Source organism: Mangifera indica, chromosome 11 (assembly GCF_011075055.1).
Source record: "Mangifera indica cultivar Alphonso chromosome 11, CATAS_Mindica_2.1, whole genome shotgun sequence".
Classification (NCBI taxonomy): domain Eukaryota; kingdom Viridiplantae; phylum Streptophyta; class Magnoliopsida; order Sapindales; family Anacardiaceae; genus Mangifera; species Mangifera indica.
In genome coordinates, this window is record NC_058147.1 from 4,217,613 (window position 1) to 4,235,186 (window position 17,574).

At 32.5% G+C, this 17,574-nt stretch overlaps 1 protein-coding gene across 1 annotated transcript; it reads left to right on the plus strand.

Moving 5' to 3' along the window:
• Positions 1 to 8,960: 8,960 nt before the first annotated feature.
• On the plus strand, positions 8,961 to 17,496 carry LOC123229000 (serine/threonine-protein kinase CTR1-like). The gene is made up of 15 exons (XM_044654543.1): positions 8,961 to 10,198; positions 10,671 to 10,969; positions 11,066 to 11,210; positions 11,590 to 11,705; positions 12,666 to 12,853; positions 13,193 to 13,639; positions 13,754 to 13,794; positions 14,787 to 14,855; positions 15,135 to 15,235; positions 15,319 to 15,403; positions 15,484 to 15,582; positions 15,675 to 15,743; positions 16,390 to 16,521; positions 16,654 to 16,748; positions 16,944 to 17,496. Exons 1-15 carry the CDS (start codon positions 9,458 to 9,460, stop codon positions 17,038 to 17,040), a joined length of 2,724 nt encoding a protein of 907 aa, XP_044510478.1. The 5' UTR covers positions 8,961 to 9,457; the 3' UTR covers positions 17,041 to 17,496.
• The last annotated feature ends 78 nt before the right edge of the window (positions 17,497 to 17,574 follow it).

The following is a 17,574-nucleotide window of genomic DNA, read 5'->3' on the forward strand; positions in this document are numbered from 1 at the left end:
TTTGGTCTATCGCATCTCCTATCTATAAAAGAAATCAATCATGTCATATCAAGTCCAAAAACAAGATCATATTATCAATGCAATTATATTGTTAATAGCCAAATTTGAGTTGTTGATTTAGTTTCAACTAACAGATAAGAATTCATTGTTGATATTATGATTGACATGGTCTATACTACAAATTTAGACCTTCCAATTCGTTGTTTTCATTTTTGATTCAATTAGTGTTGAAAGAATTTGTAACCTCAAGAATTATGCATTTCAGTCGACCACTACACTTTTTAATAAATATTATTTGGAAATCAAACTAGTTAATATATATATATATATATATATATATATATATATGTGTGTGTGTGTGTGTGTGTGTGTGTGTGTGTGTGCGCGTGCGCGCGCGCGCGTGGATGGTTAGGTAAAATAGCAAAGTAAAATTCAATGTGATCCATCATATCCATAGATTAGGCCAAACGACAATCATAATAAAGTTTGTGATATCGTCTAAACTCTTAGATTATATTAGACATTTTTTATAGGTTGATCTATCAATTTATTATTTGAAATATTTATAATTTTTTAATAAATTGTATTACATTGGTCTACAAGTCTCATCTTAAGGCTCTCAACACTTTGGTATGACTGGATTCGAACTAAACCAGTTCGAGTTTGGCTCGATCGAGCCTGAAACGAGCAGGCCTTAGCCGAGCTCGACTTGTTCGTCAGATTCTCTAATTAAAATTTTTGATACAAAACAATATCGTTTTGATAACGAAAAATGAATTGAGCAGAATTCAAGCTTGACTTTTACAAACTCGAACTCGAGCCAAGTATATGTGAATCGAACCGAGCTCGAACTCGATTCGACTCGAATCTAACTCTAACTATTGGTATGCCTTACAAACCTACTCTCAACACCATAACTCGATTCGATTCGAATCTAGCTCTAACTGTTGGTATGACCTACAAACCTACTCTCAGCACCATTCGTTTGACCTACAAACCTGATAGAACTTGCAATATTATGAGTTATGCTCTTATGAGTCATGGACAAAGGAGTCTAGACGGTGTCATGGTGGATCCAACTCTGTTGGTCATCAATAAAAATAGGAGATATTCAGTACATATGTATGTATGTATTTATATTTCCTAACGACGACGAGCATAAATTTATGTGAAATAAGTAGATTTTTGGTGATTTTAAGACAACAAAAAGTGGTTGTAGAGAGAAGCACCGCCCACTTTGGAAGTTGCGACCAAGAAGAGATTATGGGCCCGACTACCACTGATCGCGCGATGCAACTTGCATAATATTATAATTATTATAAAGGAGGAGGCTATTTTTTATCAATGTTTTGATATATTTTTAAAATTATATTTATAAAATATAAAATATTTAAAATTTTATTTATAAGTCAATTGAGTTAAAATATTTTATTAAAAGTATATATCAAATGTTATTTTATTTAATAATATTAAAAATATTTTATTTTTTTATAAATTATTAAAACTAATAATTTTATCTCTATTTAAAATCTTTTAATTTTAAAAAATTATATTTTTTTAATCAAAACCTGCAATTTTTTTTTTCCTCGACCACTATCTTTGATACCAATTATCTCTCCTCTTAACCCTAAAATATTGTCAATGCCTGAATTGTATCCAAGAGGGATGAAGGTAAAAACATTAGATTTAAGGGAAAAATTATAAATTTTCAAAGTTACTAAATTTTAGAAAGAATTAAAAAATTTTAGAGAAAAATATAATAAATGTATATTTTTAATATTATTAATAAAATAATAATTTTATTTTTATTTTTAATAAAAAATTTAATAATAATTAATTTATAATTGAGATTTTAAATTTTTTAAATTCAATAAATATAATTTTATAAACGTATGAAAACCTGGATTGAAAAAATCCTTGGGGCTTATTATAATAATGATATTTACATGCGATTGACGGTTGAATCTACTATTATTATTAAAAGTTAATTAATAATAAAGAATTAGTTTGTGAGATCGCGCCATTGTGCCCCCATTGGTAATTGAATTTCTAGACTGTTACAAGCAAGTATTTGAAATTTCTGAGAATAAAATAACAGACAAATATAAATAAAAGGGCTTTACTTTAATCGATGATGCAACTGGTCCCTTCTGAAAACTTTAGTCTACTCGAGATGACATGATTGACCAAGACCAAGAAGTGAAAGCGCCGCTGTATTCTTGGGATAAGAAGAAAGTTTGGGATACAATATGGACCATGAAGTAACGCTTACAAAAATATAGAATAAATTTGGCCAAGAGACTCACTCTCATCCAAGGTACAGTAGGATTTCAAACCCTTAATTTTTAATATTTAAATATCTAAATATTTATTTATAAATAAATATTTATTAAAAATTTCAAATAAAATTAGTGATAAAACTATTATTTACTAAAAAATTTTAAAAATTAAAGTTTTCTTATTTTTTTTTTCAGGTTTAAAAATTTTATAATTTTCCTCCTAACTCAAAGTTTGAAAATTAAGAAATACCCCTAAGAGTTTGTTTTTCTTTTCTTCAGCATCGATTTGTCATCTTCAACGGTCAACTGTCCTCTCTCCTGCCTTATCTCTCTCTTCGGTCATTTTTCCTTCCTTCTTTGACCATCTTTAATTGAGATAAAGACAACTAAAAAGAGAAGAGAGAGATAAGATGGAAGGAAGAACAATCCACTTCTGGAGAAGAGAAACAAACCCTAAGGGCTATTTGTCAATTTTCAAATTTTAGGTTGGAAAAAATTATAAGTTTTTTAAACTTATGAAGGAAAATATGATAAAACCTTAAATTTTTTAATAAAAACAGTTTTATCCTTAATCATAATTAAAATTTTTAATAGAATTTGGTTATGAATGAATATTTGAGTTTTTGAAAGTTAAAAGGATGAGAGTTTGAGATTTCACTATACCTTGGGTGGGAATAAATCTTTCGGCCAATAAATTTAATAAACCAACTTTATTTTAATAAAACAAAAAAGGATGAGATTGAACCTAACGAAGCAATGTCATATGATGGGCATTTAGTCTAAGCAAAAAATTGGGAATTTGAAATTTGTTAAGGCCAAATGACTATTTTTCAATTAAGTTTTAGTTTATTTTTAAAAACATATTTATAATATTTAAAAAATTCAAATACTTAGTTATGGGTGAATTTCTGTTAGAAACAAAAGTAAAATCGTTATTTTATTATTAAACCTTAAAAGTTTATATCATTTTTCTCTTTTTGTTTAAAAAATTAATAATTTTTTTTAGAATTAAGTTTTAAAAAATAATATTTCTATTTTTAGAACTTTAATTTTTTTTAACGATTTTTTTGTAAACAACAATCTCTCTCTCTCTCTCTCTCTCTCTCTCTCTCTATAATGACTGTTTCTTAAATATCTTCTCTCCATTTGAAACTCTTTATAGTCCAAACGAAAAATTTTGTCTAAATTTAAAGAATTCACATGATATTGGTTGAAAAGAGAGGGCTTCTTTGTTGTAATCCCTACGGAAACATAGCTCTAATTCATAGATCCTTTAGACTAAAAAATGATTAAAATGGAAAAAAACAAAACAAAAAAAACTGAGCCGTATAATATCTCAATCCATTGGACAGCAGTAATTAAATATTAAAGTGTCACTATCGTCGTCTACACCTGGTTAAGAATTTCCACACGCTAAATATAAATCTCACCTGCCGTGTCTAATCCATTGTATTGTACAATGTTTAACATTAATTACCCATAATCTAATTACCGCTGTCTCCGGCTAATAGAGTATTAGCTTCATTAATCATGATCCGGCATCTGATGCATGCCTTAATTAATAAATATATGTATTATTTATATTATTTACATATTAAATATATTTAATTTTTTTTAAAATTAAACAGATATTTTTTATTATTTTTTATAAAATACGAATTATATATCATATTTTATATTTATCATAGTCTTAAATTTTTAGCTAAATTTAAAATATAATATTATCACTTCTATTTTAAATTATTTATGAAAATACCACTGTTATTTAAAAAAAAATCCAATAACATTTATTTTTTAATTTTTAGCCCTAATTTTATGTTTTTCTCCTCTATAACCTGTAGAAAGATTTATTCTGATTTGAAGTCTGAAATTTAAACTGATTTATTTATTTATTTTTCTCAATTGACTGATACATTATTTATTATACAAAAATTTTTGATTGTATAGTATGTTATATTAGATTTAACAGTTAATTACATATTTTACATTTAAATTGTTATATTGATTTTCAATAAAGGATTTATAAAAAGTACTAAAATTATTATGATATTTTCATATTTTTAGAAACATATTATCGACGATGTGTTGTATTAAACTTCCATATATACGTTCTATACTTTACCTGTATGCAAATTTTATGAGCGTTTTTTGTAAACATATTTTTCGTTGTTTATCATATTATATCTGTATAATTCATATGTCAATTTTTTTCTGTTTTCGTATTTACTAATTAAGATACATATTTGACCCTTTCATTATTTTATATCATGATTATCCCTCATTTCATTGTAACAAATTATTTTAATTTTTTAATAAAATTAAGTATATTTATTATATATATAAAAATAAATATATTTTTAATAATATTATTAAATAATTAAATATTTTAAATTAATAATAAAATAATATTTAATCATATAATAATATATTATATATAAAACTTTGTAAAATTCGCAACAATTATTATTATCAAGATTCAAATTGAGTAGTAATATTATTCACACGTGAGATGTGAATTCAAACCATCCTTTTCATTTTCAGATATAGAATCGATTTAGTGATCCATAGCTTGATAGGTTTTGAAGCTAAAATTTAGACAATCACATTTCTATTATAATTGTGGGCCAACCAAAGGTTGACAAATGCACAACCATATTACACGAATTGGGAGAACCTTTTTAGATAGGCCAAAGAACTATTTTCCACCCTAGGTATAATGCATTATCAAGTATACTCTCTTTAATTTTAATAATCCTAAATATTCATTTATAAATAGTTAAAATAAATAATAGTAAAAATAAAATCGTCATTTTTTCTATAATATTAAAAATAAATTAAAATATAATTTCAGTCTGAATTTTAAAATGATAATTTCATCTTAGGGTTTTGTTTCGAGATCTTCGCATCATCTTTGACTTTATTGTTAGTGAACTCTTTTTTTCGAAACTTTCTCTCCCTCAAATGGTCTCTTTTCTCCCATTTAGACGTCTGATCGGTGTTGAGGAGAATGGGAAAATCCCATATGACCCAATATATTTCCTAAACGAGGTCTTCTTACACCCACCCTTGACAAAGACACCAGCCCTCCCTTGAGGGTTATTTGAATTCAATTGACTTACACCCACCCTTAGACAAAGACACCATGCATAGATCTCTCTAAAATCAAACCCACTGTCGGCGCTACAATTTGTCCGATTTTACAAGTCACACAATACTCTTTTAACATGTTGATTCAATTACTTAGGAACGGCCGCATTTTATCATTCCCTTAGTATTAAGTAGTAAGTTTATTATTATTTAGCTTGGTTTGCATTTCAAGAGACTCGGTGAAATTTTATGCATGTGTTGTCTCCTCACCTTTTACACAAAGCTGCAGCGCTGGGCGGGAGATCTATTCTATATTTTCTAATGCTTTCTTCAAATGGAAATACCTTTTGTTTATTGTACAATAACAAACCAGACCACCCACTTTAAGGCCAAGTGGGGCTTGTTTATTTACAAAATGGCCAAATAACTATTTGCCACCCAAGGAATAGTATAACCGAACTGATACCTGCTAACTTTTAAAACCTAAATTCTTATTTATGAACCATTTTTTGTTAAAATTTTTAGTTATGATTAGAGGTAAAATCGTTATTTTGATAATAATATTAAAAATATATATAATTCATTAATTTTCGCCCAAAAGTTCTAAAAACTAATAATTTTACCTTTGGTTAAAATTTTCTAATTTTGAAAAGACACATCCCCCAAAATTTAAGGTTTTCTTTCCACTCATCTCTGGCGATATCTTTGGCCATCGATGACCTCTATGAAACTCCTTAACCCATCTCTAACTACCACCTTGATTTGCATTCGTCTACATTTGTCAAAATTGTTATTTTGACAATAATATTAAAAATATATATAATTCATTATATTTTCATCCCAAAATTCTAAAAACTAATAATTTTACTCTTGGTTAAAGTTTTTTAGTTTTGGAAAGTCATATTCCCCCCTCCCCCAAAAAAAAAAACTCAGGGTTTTCTTTCCCCTCCTGTCTAACAATATCTTCGACCATCAACGACCTCTACGAAACTCTCTAACCTATCTCCGACCACCACCTTGGTTTGTATTTGTCTAGATTAGATGAACCTAGATGGTTTGGACGACGCCTTCGTCATCCAGACTGTTTGGATTTGTCTAATCTAGATGAATCCAGACCAAGGTGGTGATCGAAGATGGGTTAAAGAGTTTCGTGGAGGTTGCTAGTAGTCGAAGAGGATAGGAAAGGTTTTGGGGGGGGGGGGGGGGAGAAATTGCAATTTTTTAAAATTGAAAAACTTTAACAAAGGGTAAAATTGTTAGTTTTTAAAACTTATAAATAAAAAAATATTGAATTATATATATTTTAAATATTTTTATTAAAATAATGATTTTATTTTTTATTCTAATAAAAATTTTTAATAGAAATTAACTTATAAATGGAACTTTAAATTTTTTAAAATTATTAGGTATCAATTAGAATATTATACCTTGGGTGGGATAAAACATTTGGCCTTTACAAAATCCACCAATCAGAAACCAAGGTTTTGTTCTCCACTAGCGTGGCGCACTTATAAATTATTTTAATTTGGAAACCATTACACTCGGTACACAACAACTGATTTTTTCACTGCAGAAACCAAGGTCCTGTTGTCCCTCTTTTGGTTAGACGAGTTTAGGGTGTTTTTGTTCCATCTCAAAACTACTTTATTGGTTCTAATTTACTTTTATTTAGCCAAAAAAAAAAAAAAAAAAGAACACTTGGTCTGGTTTATAAAAACTTTGCTTGTAATTCATGAAAGGCTAAAAGACTTATTTTCACTAAGTAATAGTGAAATCCTAAGTTCATATTCTTTAATTTTTAAAAATCCAAACACCTATCATCTTCTAAAATTTGTTAAACTTTTCTATTAAAATTAAAAGTAAAATTACTATTTTATTAATAATATTAAAAAATTATAATTTTATTTCATTTTTATTTTAAAAATTAACAATTTTATTTATGTCTAAATATTTTAAATTTTAAAAAATGACTATTTCCTTCAATCTAGGTTTTTTCTCTTTTCTCCTATTCAACCACTACACTGTCACTGGTGTTATCATTTTCTTACACTTATTGTTAGAATTATTCAAACGATTATTATCGGAGGCTATCCGATGAAGACAATTGTTTTTGTCTCTCAGTCGATGGAGAAAAATAATAGTAAGTATTTAAATTTTTAAAACTATAAAGATATGGTTTTAAGATTTTATTATGCTTAGATGGAAATAACTCTTTTGGTTCATGAAATTACTTCAATAATATTTATAAGCCCTAAGACATAAAAGAAAATTATAATCTGACAACCATCAATTTCAATATAATATTGTTGTTAGATCTTATAACCTTTTCATAAAGTGAAATTTGTCGCATTTCATTAATAATGACACAAGTTTTCTAGTAGGGGGGTGGGCAAGTTGATCAATGCCAGAAGGTCAAATAAAAAAGGCAACAGATTGCGTAGGACCGAAGGAAAATAAAATAATTAATCATACAACATGTCTTATTTAATACAGGACCTTAATCCATGCAAGGATAGATTAGGAATAATAAAAAATGATTAATTAAAGTTATGTTTAGCGTCACGCTTTCCAACTGAACGTGAAGCGACGCCGTAGCTAAAACCCCTCCAACCACCTATTTACGGCACAAACGGCAAAAACCTTCGCACGCCGTTGGATAAACAGCCTAACAGAAGGGAGAGACAGGTCTAATCTCGTAATTTTTGACAGGATCTAAGGGTATTGACGTCTTTTCGTTCTCATTTTGACCGCTTATGATTACACAAAAAAGGATGATCTGGGCCCAGTCAGGAAAAGAAAAGAACATATTATAATTTTTTATGTAAGTTTTAATAAAATGATGAATATATATTTGTGATAATTAAAAATTTAAAAATTTATTAAATTTTAAATTATGAGAATATATTTATAAAATTTTTACTAAAGTTAAAAGAAAAAATTATTATTTTATTAATAATATTAAAATAATTAAAATTATATATTATTTTTTTAGGAAAATAATATTTTTTCTTTTGATTAAATTTTAAAAAATTTATCTTTTTTTGTTAGGATATTAAATTTGAAATTTAATTATTTTTTTTAACAATTGATGGATTAATAATAAAAAAATAAGATAGAATTATTCAAAAATAATAAATGTTATCTAAATTTGGATGGTACTAATTATTTAATAATGTGCCGCCCTAATCATTTGTGGCTGAAAAGACGGATGAAAAAAAAAAAGAAACTTCAAAATTTGAGAAAGAAAAATTACTTCTAAAAATTCAGGTATTACTTTTATATAAAAAATGAGTTTAAAGATCGACGTGTATTTAAATTTCTGATCTATTGCATGTTCATTATTGGGACGTAACGAAGAAATATCCCTCACAGGTTGTAAAACTTGCAGTTCCAAGAACATGCTAACGTACGCCTGATGTGTCCTGCAAATATTTGCCCCAAGTGCTTACGTGTCGCAAAGACTTTCGTACTAAATTTTACGCTTTCTCTTTCTACAAAATGTGCGCATTCACGCCCCTGCGCCCTTTAGTTTCTCTAGCGTATATATAATATATAAGTGTTTTTTTTTTCCTTTAAAATTTCCCACCGAGTCATCCTCTCCTTCACTCTCTCTCGTGCTTAAAATATTATATCAAACACACGGTTTCCTCTCTCTTGTGTCTCTCCACTCCTCTCCGCCGCTCCATTACCATAACAACCCCTAGTTTTTGGTTTCTGTGGGAAAGACCTTTTCATAGTCTCAAAACTTGCTACTTCACATGCTTCATATACATCAGCTTTTGGCAAGCTTTACTCAAAGTTACGTTCGTCATGGAGATATAGAGTTTAATATATCAGGTTTGCTTAGAAGCAATCAGTTCGGAAGTTGTGTTATATTATTGTTCTTGAGATTTTCGGGTTTGAATCAGAAGAAAGGTGGAGTATGTTTTTGATTTTGTTTCTTGAGTTTGATCATTGTTATTGTTATTGCTATTATTTGTATCGTGTAATTTGTTGTAAGAGGAACAGCTGAAGAGAGTTGAAAATTGTGGGAGCAAGTAGGTCGTCTAGTGTTCGTGGAGGTGTGAGTGCGTGGGTCTCGTGAAGAAAAAATGCCTCACAGAACGACTTACTTCTTCCCCAGGCAATTTCCAGATCGTGGATTCGATGCATCTTCCAGCAAGCAAGCAGTAGAGAATCACGAGAAGAAGACTGTGAAAGAAACTTTTAACATTGAAAATGACCTAAAGTCATCCTCAACAACCACAAAGAACTTCAAGACTTCAGCTCTGTCAGATCTATTCACGAGCGGTGACGAAAAGTTTCAAATAAAAAAGCAGCAATTTGCTGCCTTTTGCGACTGGTTGACAGAAAAAAAGAGATCAGAGAGATCTTCTCACGTGAAATCGAGGCCATATTCCAGTGGTGAAGATCGTGAGCCCTTGTTACCAACTCCTGAATCCGTCCCTGCGCCGGTACCAGTGTCCGAACCCGCACCCGTAATAGAGACTACTGCCATCAACAATGACAGGAACTTTGACCGCCGGGTATCATTGCCGAGGTTGTCAAGTGGAAGCAGTTATGCGGGGAGCTTATTTTCTGGGACTACTATGGATGGACATTTTTCTAGTGATGTTAAGGATACGTCCACCCGCGTGTCCACAACGAGACAGGAGGTGGAGGAAGAAGAAGAGAGTAAAGACAGCTTCGCCCAAAGGACGAAGGAGAGTTATTTGCTGCAGCTTACGTTGGCTCGTAGGCTTACTTTGCAAGCAAGTCTTCTTACTGAGCCCGTGATTTTACAGGAGTGCATCCAGGTTGCCGATGCTCAAACCGTGTCTTACCGTCTGTGGGTATGTTTTCACTCCAATTATGGAATGATTATGTTTCTGGGAGGGGAACATATCCGTTCTGAAGGAACCGACTTAGGCTATCTTGCTGGGTCAAACTGTACCGCCACCTCAACCTCTGATCACTTTCAGCAACAAATGGGTGATCCGGAGGTTGATCCGACCCTATAACCCAACTTTTTGGGAGGTCAACCAGGATCGAGTAAAGAGTAACATTTATATTTTAGCCTGTCCTTGTTAACCATTACTCTTGGGAGTTGCGCTCCTCGCCGGAGTTATATTATTTCATATCAATCACAGCTTTGCCCTGAAAGTTTCTGATAGCTTGAACTCTTGAAAGGGCGGTATATTTTGTTATTGACAGAAACAATGTTTTTGCCCAATATCTTCTAGCTGCCATTCCTCTGTGACATGCACTAGATACCTGAGGTTTTCTATGTTTCACTTTCTAATTCACTACCATTTCGCTTCTCAGGTTAGTGGTTGCTTGTCATACAGTGACAAGATATCGGATGGATTTTACAACATTTTGGGGATGAACCCATATCTTTGGGTGATGTGCAATGATTTGGAGGAAGGAAAGCGGCTGCCGTCTTTGATGTCGCTTAAAGAAATCGAACCTACTGAAACCACAATGGAAGTGGTTCTTATTGATAGACATGGCGACTCCCGCCTCAAGGAGCTTGAAGACAAAGCTCAGGAATTATATTGTGCTTCTGAAAACACCTTGGTCTTGGTTGAGAAACTTGGCCAACTTGTTGCTATCTGCATGGGGTAAGTTTGAACATCTTTCTTAATACGCTTCATGTTTGAATATTTTGTTTTTTTTCTTGTTGGATAGTCAGTGCATCGAGTTTGTTTAATTTTTAGAGGAAGTTTCTCGTTTGAGCAAGGTGATCTCCACAAACGCTGGAAAATATTTAGCAAGAGATTGAGAAAATATAGGAAGTGTATAGTGATCCCTATTGGCAGTCTAACTACGGGACTGTGCAGGCATCGAGCAATTTTATTCAAGGTAACATAAAACTTTCCTTTTTTCTTATTTGTATCGTTTATCTTTCGTAAGCTTCAAGCACATGAAAACTATTACTGAAGAAGGTAATGCAGTTGCTTGTTTATATATTTTCAAATATGATTTTGACGAGAATAGATATGGTGGCTAAAAATTTAATGTGAACCGCTGCTAGCTACTTTTGCAATAATCAAGTAAATAGATTCTGGCCTGTGAACGTAGATGTGCATGTCAGCATGTGCATTTGTGTAAGAATGGCATGATCATCCTTTGAACGCAGGTATAAGGAGCCACTGCACTGCTGTTCTTTAATACAAATAAAAAAAGACTTGTCATTCATCATGACCGATCACTAATAGGTGTTGTGTTTTCACTTATGCAGAAATTGGCAGACTACATTGGTTTACCATGTCGGATAGCTCATGGTTGCAAGTATTGTGAGGCAGATCACCGGTCTTCTTGCCTTGTTAAAATAGAGGATGAAAGGCAGACCTTAAGGTTTAATATTTTAGCTGCTGTTATTGGCTTCCTTTTCGAACTAAATGCTGAAGTTTTACTTGGAACTTAATTTTGTTGCTTCATAAGGTTTTTCATGGATGATTAATATACAGAATTTCAGGCCTTGTATAAGATAGGTTACACAGTGAGAATTAATTAATTAACTTTGTCATTCACTACAGTAAGAAATAATGAAAAAGGGGTTGTAAATTAGAGTTTTTAAGGTGGTTTAACTCATTACTTGAGAGTTTATGTTCATGATTATGTTTATAACTTTGGAAAAGTGTTCTAGAGTTCTACCAAAGAAGTATCTTGAAAAAGATTTGATTTTAGAGAATTGTCTAAGTAGTATAGTTGGAATTTTTTGAGAACCACCTCTCATGTATTGGGATAAAACTTATTTGATCATAAGTGTTGTATGTTAACTTAAAGAGTTGAATATTTGATTTGCCATTTGTAAGGGCTAACAAGTTGTTTACTAATGTGAGAGAAGTCTACATGCATGTAGTCCTATATTATAGTTATAGTCGCATCCTTAGCTGTCTTTCTGCTACTTCAGTCAAAGATGAGATATACTGTTTATCAACTACTATGGTTTTAGAATTTTGATAACCTCTTTTAAAGTTCTAAATTACATTACTTATTATCAAAAGTTTGTTATATGTTATTGTCTGCATGATTTGAAACCATTGCAATGGGATAATTTGTCTTAGGTTCATGAAATCCTTTGATTGAGATATAAATCATTAAAAAATGAATATCAGAGAAAACCCGACATTCATGATAACTTCCAATTTTGAGTTTAATATAACCAACACCTAAGACATCTGAAAAACGTCATGCACTGAATCTCTCTACAGATTTTATGTGTTTGAGGATTTTACTAAGCATTCCATCTATCTTCTTTTTAAATTATGTCTTTACAAGTATCTCTCCTTTACTTACATATAAGATTGACAGAGAGTATGTGGTTGATCTGGTTGGGGAACCGGGAAATATCCATGGTCCAGATTCCTCAATTAACGGAGGAATCTTTTCTTCAATGCCATCACCACTTCAAGTTTCCCATTTAAAAGGATTTCAACAACCATATACTGATACAGATTCCAAGAACTCTGGCGCTCTCCAAGAAAATCCTCTGTATTCAGGTATGTCAGATTTTGTAATATTAGAATTTTTTTTCCTCCTTTACTTCATGCATTTAAGAATGATGAAACTGACTGAGTGAACCGGCCTAGAGGCATTGCCAATGCCATAATTGTTCAGCTCCTACTAGTTTAGTTGGCATTACTGTGGCTGGTAATGTTTATTCGGTTCTTCCCTATGATAACACATTCTGTGTGCAGTTGAAAGCACAGATGAAATCTACCAATGGCTTTAAATTACTTTGGAACACTTCTTTATGTTGTCTAATCTATATAAGTAGTATGTACAAATTATGACAATCCTGTTAGTAGCCATCTGAATAGTGAATCTCTCTCTTGCAGTAAGCGAGGAAGGTCTACCGTTGAAGGATATTGGTTTATTTGAAAGTTCAGAGGGTTTTATTGATGCTTCTGTTGAACAGGCTAGTCCTGAAAAGGATTCATCTCTGGTGCCTTTGAAATTGGAAGGGAACCCTGCTGCTTTGGGTGTTGCTACTGGGGAACTAATTAACGAATATCATGGACTTTCTGAGGGAAATGTTATTGTACAACCGTCATACAAAAAGGAAATTAATGTGTCTGAAGGTTCTCTTAGAAATGAGGTTGTTAAGCAACCTAAAACAAAGTTGTCCAGTCTGCCGGTTAGAGAGGATCAGAGTAAACTTGAGAAACAAGGCAAATTTCCTGCAACAACCAACCCAAGATACTTGAATCTGGAACCTTCTCTTGCAATGGACTGGCTTGAGATTGCATGGGATGAATTACATATCAAGGAGCGAGTTGGTGCTGGTGTGTCCAATTCTTTTCTTATTTACTATAACACTCTTTTTTTAAGCAAATGAATCTTAAGCTTCTCTAAGAGAGCAATTGGTGAAGAACAATACCCTTCTTTTCTCCTTGTAGGATCATTTGGGACAGTACATCGGGCTGAGTGGCATGGATCGGTTAGTATTTCATACCTTATTATTAGATATTTTATTTAGAGTTTCATGGAAGCCAAGTTGATATGTGATTCTGGTGCAGAGTGCAATCACTGTACTGAATCTGTGATATTTTGAGCTCTAAGATGCCCAACCATGTGCTGTATAGCCAGTTGATTTCTTTATATTGCTTATCTGTTACTGGTCACTCTAAGGAATGACAGAGTCTTGACCCTTTATAAATCCCTTTTAGTGTCTCAGCTTAGAAGTGCAAAAAGGACTCCACTTCACATCAAAAAGTTGGAATTTTGTCAAAGGTTTTAGTTAATATTTTTTTGAACATCATAGAATCCCCTTACAAGAATAAATGGGTCTGATGCTGGGGGACCGTATAAACAATAACTGTATGAGAGAATAGAGAGCTGTGTATTTTTGTCACTAATAATCAGAATCGGGAATCCAGTTCTTGTTCCATGAAGAATTTATTGGCTAGTTATTTAGTTTGGTCATTATCCTGTGAAATTGAGGGTATAAACATCCTAGTCTCGGGGGTTTCCTTGTGGTATTATGCTAGTTCAATGATTGACTGTCCCTTTGAAACTGAATTATTACTTTCAAGTCAACATATGTTTTGAAATGTAAGTTCATACATGGTGTATCTCTATGTAGTTTTGTATTTACATTTAACGTTCAGGTTGCTTATGTAGATGTTTCAAAATAATAACTTCACGTCTATTTGTCTTTCTCCGGCTGAGTAAGGTCCTATAGAGCAATCACTTGCACCTTTACTGTATTTTGCTTACCCTTTTTCTGATTTTTTCCCTATTAAACTTCTTCTTATGCACTGACGAGAAGTAGAATAGAAAACTTCTGAGCAATCTTGCTTATTCCTTTACTGTGGAGATGCTGTTATCTCTTACTGAAATCTTAAATCCCCACTTGGTTGTATTTGTCTATGTTTCCTTTTGTTTTGTTTTCTTGATTTCTTAATTTATTTCATTATTTTCTCAATGCAGGATGTTGCTGTTAAGGTATTGACAGTTCAAGATTTTCATGATGATCAGTTGAAGGAGTTTCTGAGAGAGGTATGCACTGTTATCGATGTTTTGATTTGCCCAAGGTCCTTGTCATCATCCCCATGTTCCAACTTTGTCAACCGTTGCATTGTGGGTTTCCCTGTTTCAACTGTCAGATTACATTGGTGCATCCTGTATCAGTTGTCAATTTCAAAGCCATTAAATGAAATGTGCAGTATATAAATACTGAAGCATGTCCATATACATTTCTTATCAGCCATTCATTTAATTTTGTGCCCCTTTTCTAACAGTGTCTTTCTATGTGGCTATTTTTACAATATCCTTTAGGTTGCAATCATGAAACGTGTCCGGCATCCAAATGTTGTTCTTTTCATGGGTGCAGTTACAAAGCGTCCTCATCTGTCAATTGTGACAGAATATCTGCCAAGGTGAAAAGCTAAGCTTTCTACATGGAATCGATTTGATGTGTTCTGAACCAAAATGTTTGAGGTTCTTGATTTTTGTGGAGCAGGGGTAGTTTATACCGCCTCATGCATAGGCCGGCTGGAGGGGAAATGCTCGATCAAAGGAGGCGGCTACGCATGGCATTGGATGTGGTATGCAACATTGATTTGTCTTAATTCAACTGCTAGAATTCCTTCTGTTGGAAAATATTCATGTTGTGTGCTCAAATCAGGCCAAAGGACTCAACTATCTTCATAATCTAAACCCTCCTATACTTCATTGGGACCTTAAATCACCAAACTTGCTGGTTGACAAAAACTGGACAGTGAAGGTATGATGATTTTTCCCTTAATTTTAACATTCTTGGCAAATTTATTGGTTGGCTTATTAAATGCATAACTTCATCTTGCATTTCATTCTCAGGTCTGTGATTTTGGATTGTCCAGATTCAAAGCGAATACTTTCATATCATCGAAATCGGTTGCAGGGACTGTAAGTATCTTTCTCTATCAAAAGGCTAACTGATAGGTGGTTATCTATGGTTTAAGGGTCTTTGTGTCAAAGTCATAGGCAAGAACTGTCATCCTTGTCCTCTTTAATCTAAATCTAACCTTCAATCGTATGTCAATGTGCACCTGAAAACGAGCAATAATTGTCTTGACTAGCGTTGATTGTTGTGGTTTGAATTTCTTGATTTATCTACGTGAAAAATTCCTGTGCTGTTTGAATAACTGATAGGATGCTTGATTTTGAGCAAGCGACAGCATGCCCTGGTTTTGCTTGTAGAGGGAGAGGAGTAACGGGTTGGTTGTTCAGTGATGTAACAGCATCTTATGTTGTAGTACAGAAATAGCAGAATACAGAACTGGGGATTGTTGGGTTCCTATATGAGCTGAATGCATTGGAACCCAACATTAAGCTTGATTTATATTGTGAAGAGAGAGAATGATCCCATTTGTCACTATTGAGCCATTTCCTCTATTTTTAGATGATGGTTACTGAATGTTTATACTGGTCAACTGTAGGCTTCATTTTCATACTGCTTGAATAGTCAGAGATTTCCATCAATATCTTTCAGGTTGAAAGTTTTCTTTGCAGCACATCAATCAGCGTGTAACTCTGTTGCTTTTATTTTCAGCCCGAGTGGATGGCTCCGGAATTCCTTCGAGGAGAGCCCTCAAATGAGAAGTCTGATGTTTACAGTTTTGGAGTGATCCTATGGGAACTTGTGACAATGAAACAGCCTTGGAGCGGGCATAGTCCAGCCCAGGTATAATAAAGTAGCATTAGGAATTTTTACTCGCCCACCAGCTGCTGTATTATCAGTTTTTTTTATTTTTTTATTTTGTTTTAAAGTTGATAGTGACACTGACACAAATAAAATAACAATGAAATTTCTCAGGTAGTTGGAGCTGTTGCTTTCCAGAACAGAAGGCTTACAATTCCTCCGAACACATCCCCCGTGTTGGCTTCCCTCATGGAATCTTGCTGGTCTGAGTAAGTGTTACTTAATTTTCAGAGTCTTACTACATTAGACATTGCTAAGATTCTTATCATTTTAAAACAAGCAATATTTAAACTCTTGAAGAACTCCGTCTGTCTCGTTTTTGTAGAATTTAGCTTGTAGATATTGTTCAAGTTAAAAATAGATTAAGCAGAGCTGTGATGGCTGCTTATTTTTGTTTTTGACAGTGACCCTGCTCAGCGCCCAACTTTTGCCAATATAGTAGAGTCACTAAAGAAGTTGCTGAAGTCTCCAGTCCAGATGATACAAATGGGTGGACAATAGCGGCCGAGAAGCCACAATTACAAATATTCAAAACATATTATGCTTGTGTGGGAGATTTAAATAACCCATAGAAGCTAAAAAGAAGCCCTAGAAACTATACTTCTGTTATACTAACAGGCAAGACAACTGTAGATGTGTTGCTTATCTAACCCATTATGGAAGGCAGAAAAAACATGTCTGTAAATGTAAAATGCAGGGTCCTCTGTGTTTGCATGGGTATTTATTCTCTATGTGGCGGCCTCTATCGCAAGTTGTTCCTCAATTCCCGATCCGAAATATTTATAAATTCCGATTTAGTCATTTTATGTTTTACGGCATCTGGACTGTAATCAGTAGAATTCTGGTTCTTCATCATAGCCATCCCTCCATGTTAAGATAACGGGACTACATATGCAAGTAAGTTGTTAATTCTCTTGTATTGAGTGTTTAATAATCAGTGACTATCTTTTTATTATATTTTTTATTGAATTCTGTAGTCACAGTATTGAGTTGCAATCTTCCAAAGATAAGAACACTAACTGAATGCCGAGAATA

Excerpts from the sequence above, each read along its gene's own strand:
- LOC123229000 (XM_044654543.1), top strand. The coding sequence starts at position 9,458 with ATGCCTCACAGAACGACTTACTTCTTCCCCAGGCAATTTCCAGATCGT. Across the intron at positions 15,236-15,318 it reads GTGACAGAATATCTGCCAAG|GGGTAGTTTATACCGCCTCA; the intron begins GTGAAAAGCTAA and ends TTTGTGGAGCAG. Across the intron at positions 16,749-16,943 it reads ATGGAATCTTGCTGGTCTGA|TGACCCTGCTCAGCGCCCAA; the intron begins GTAAGTGTTACT and ends TGTTTTTGACAG.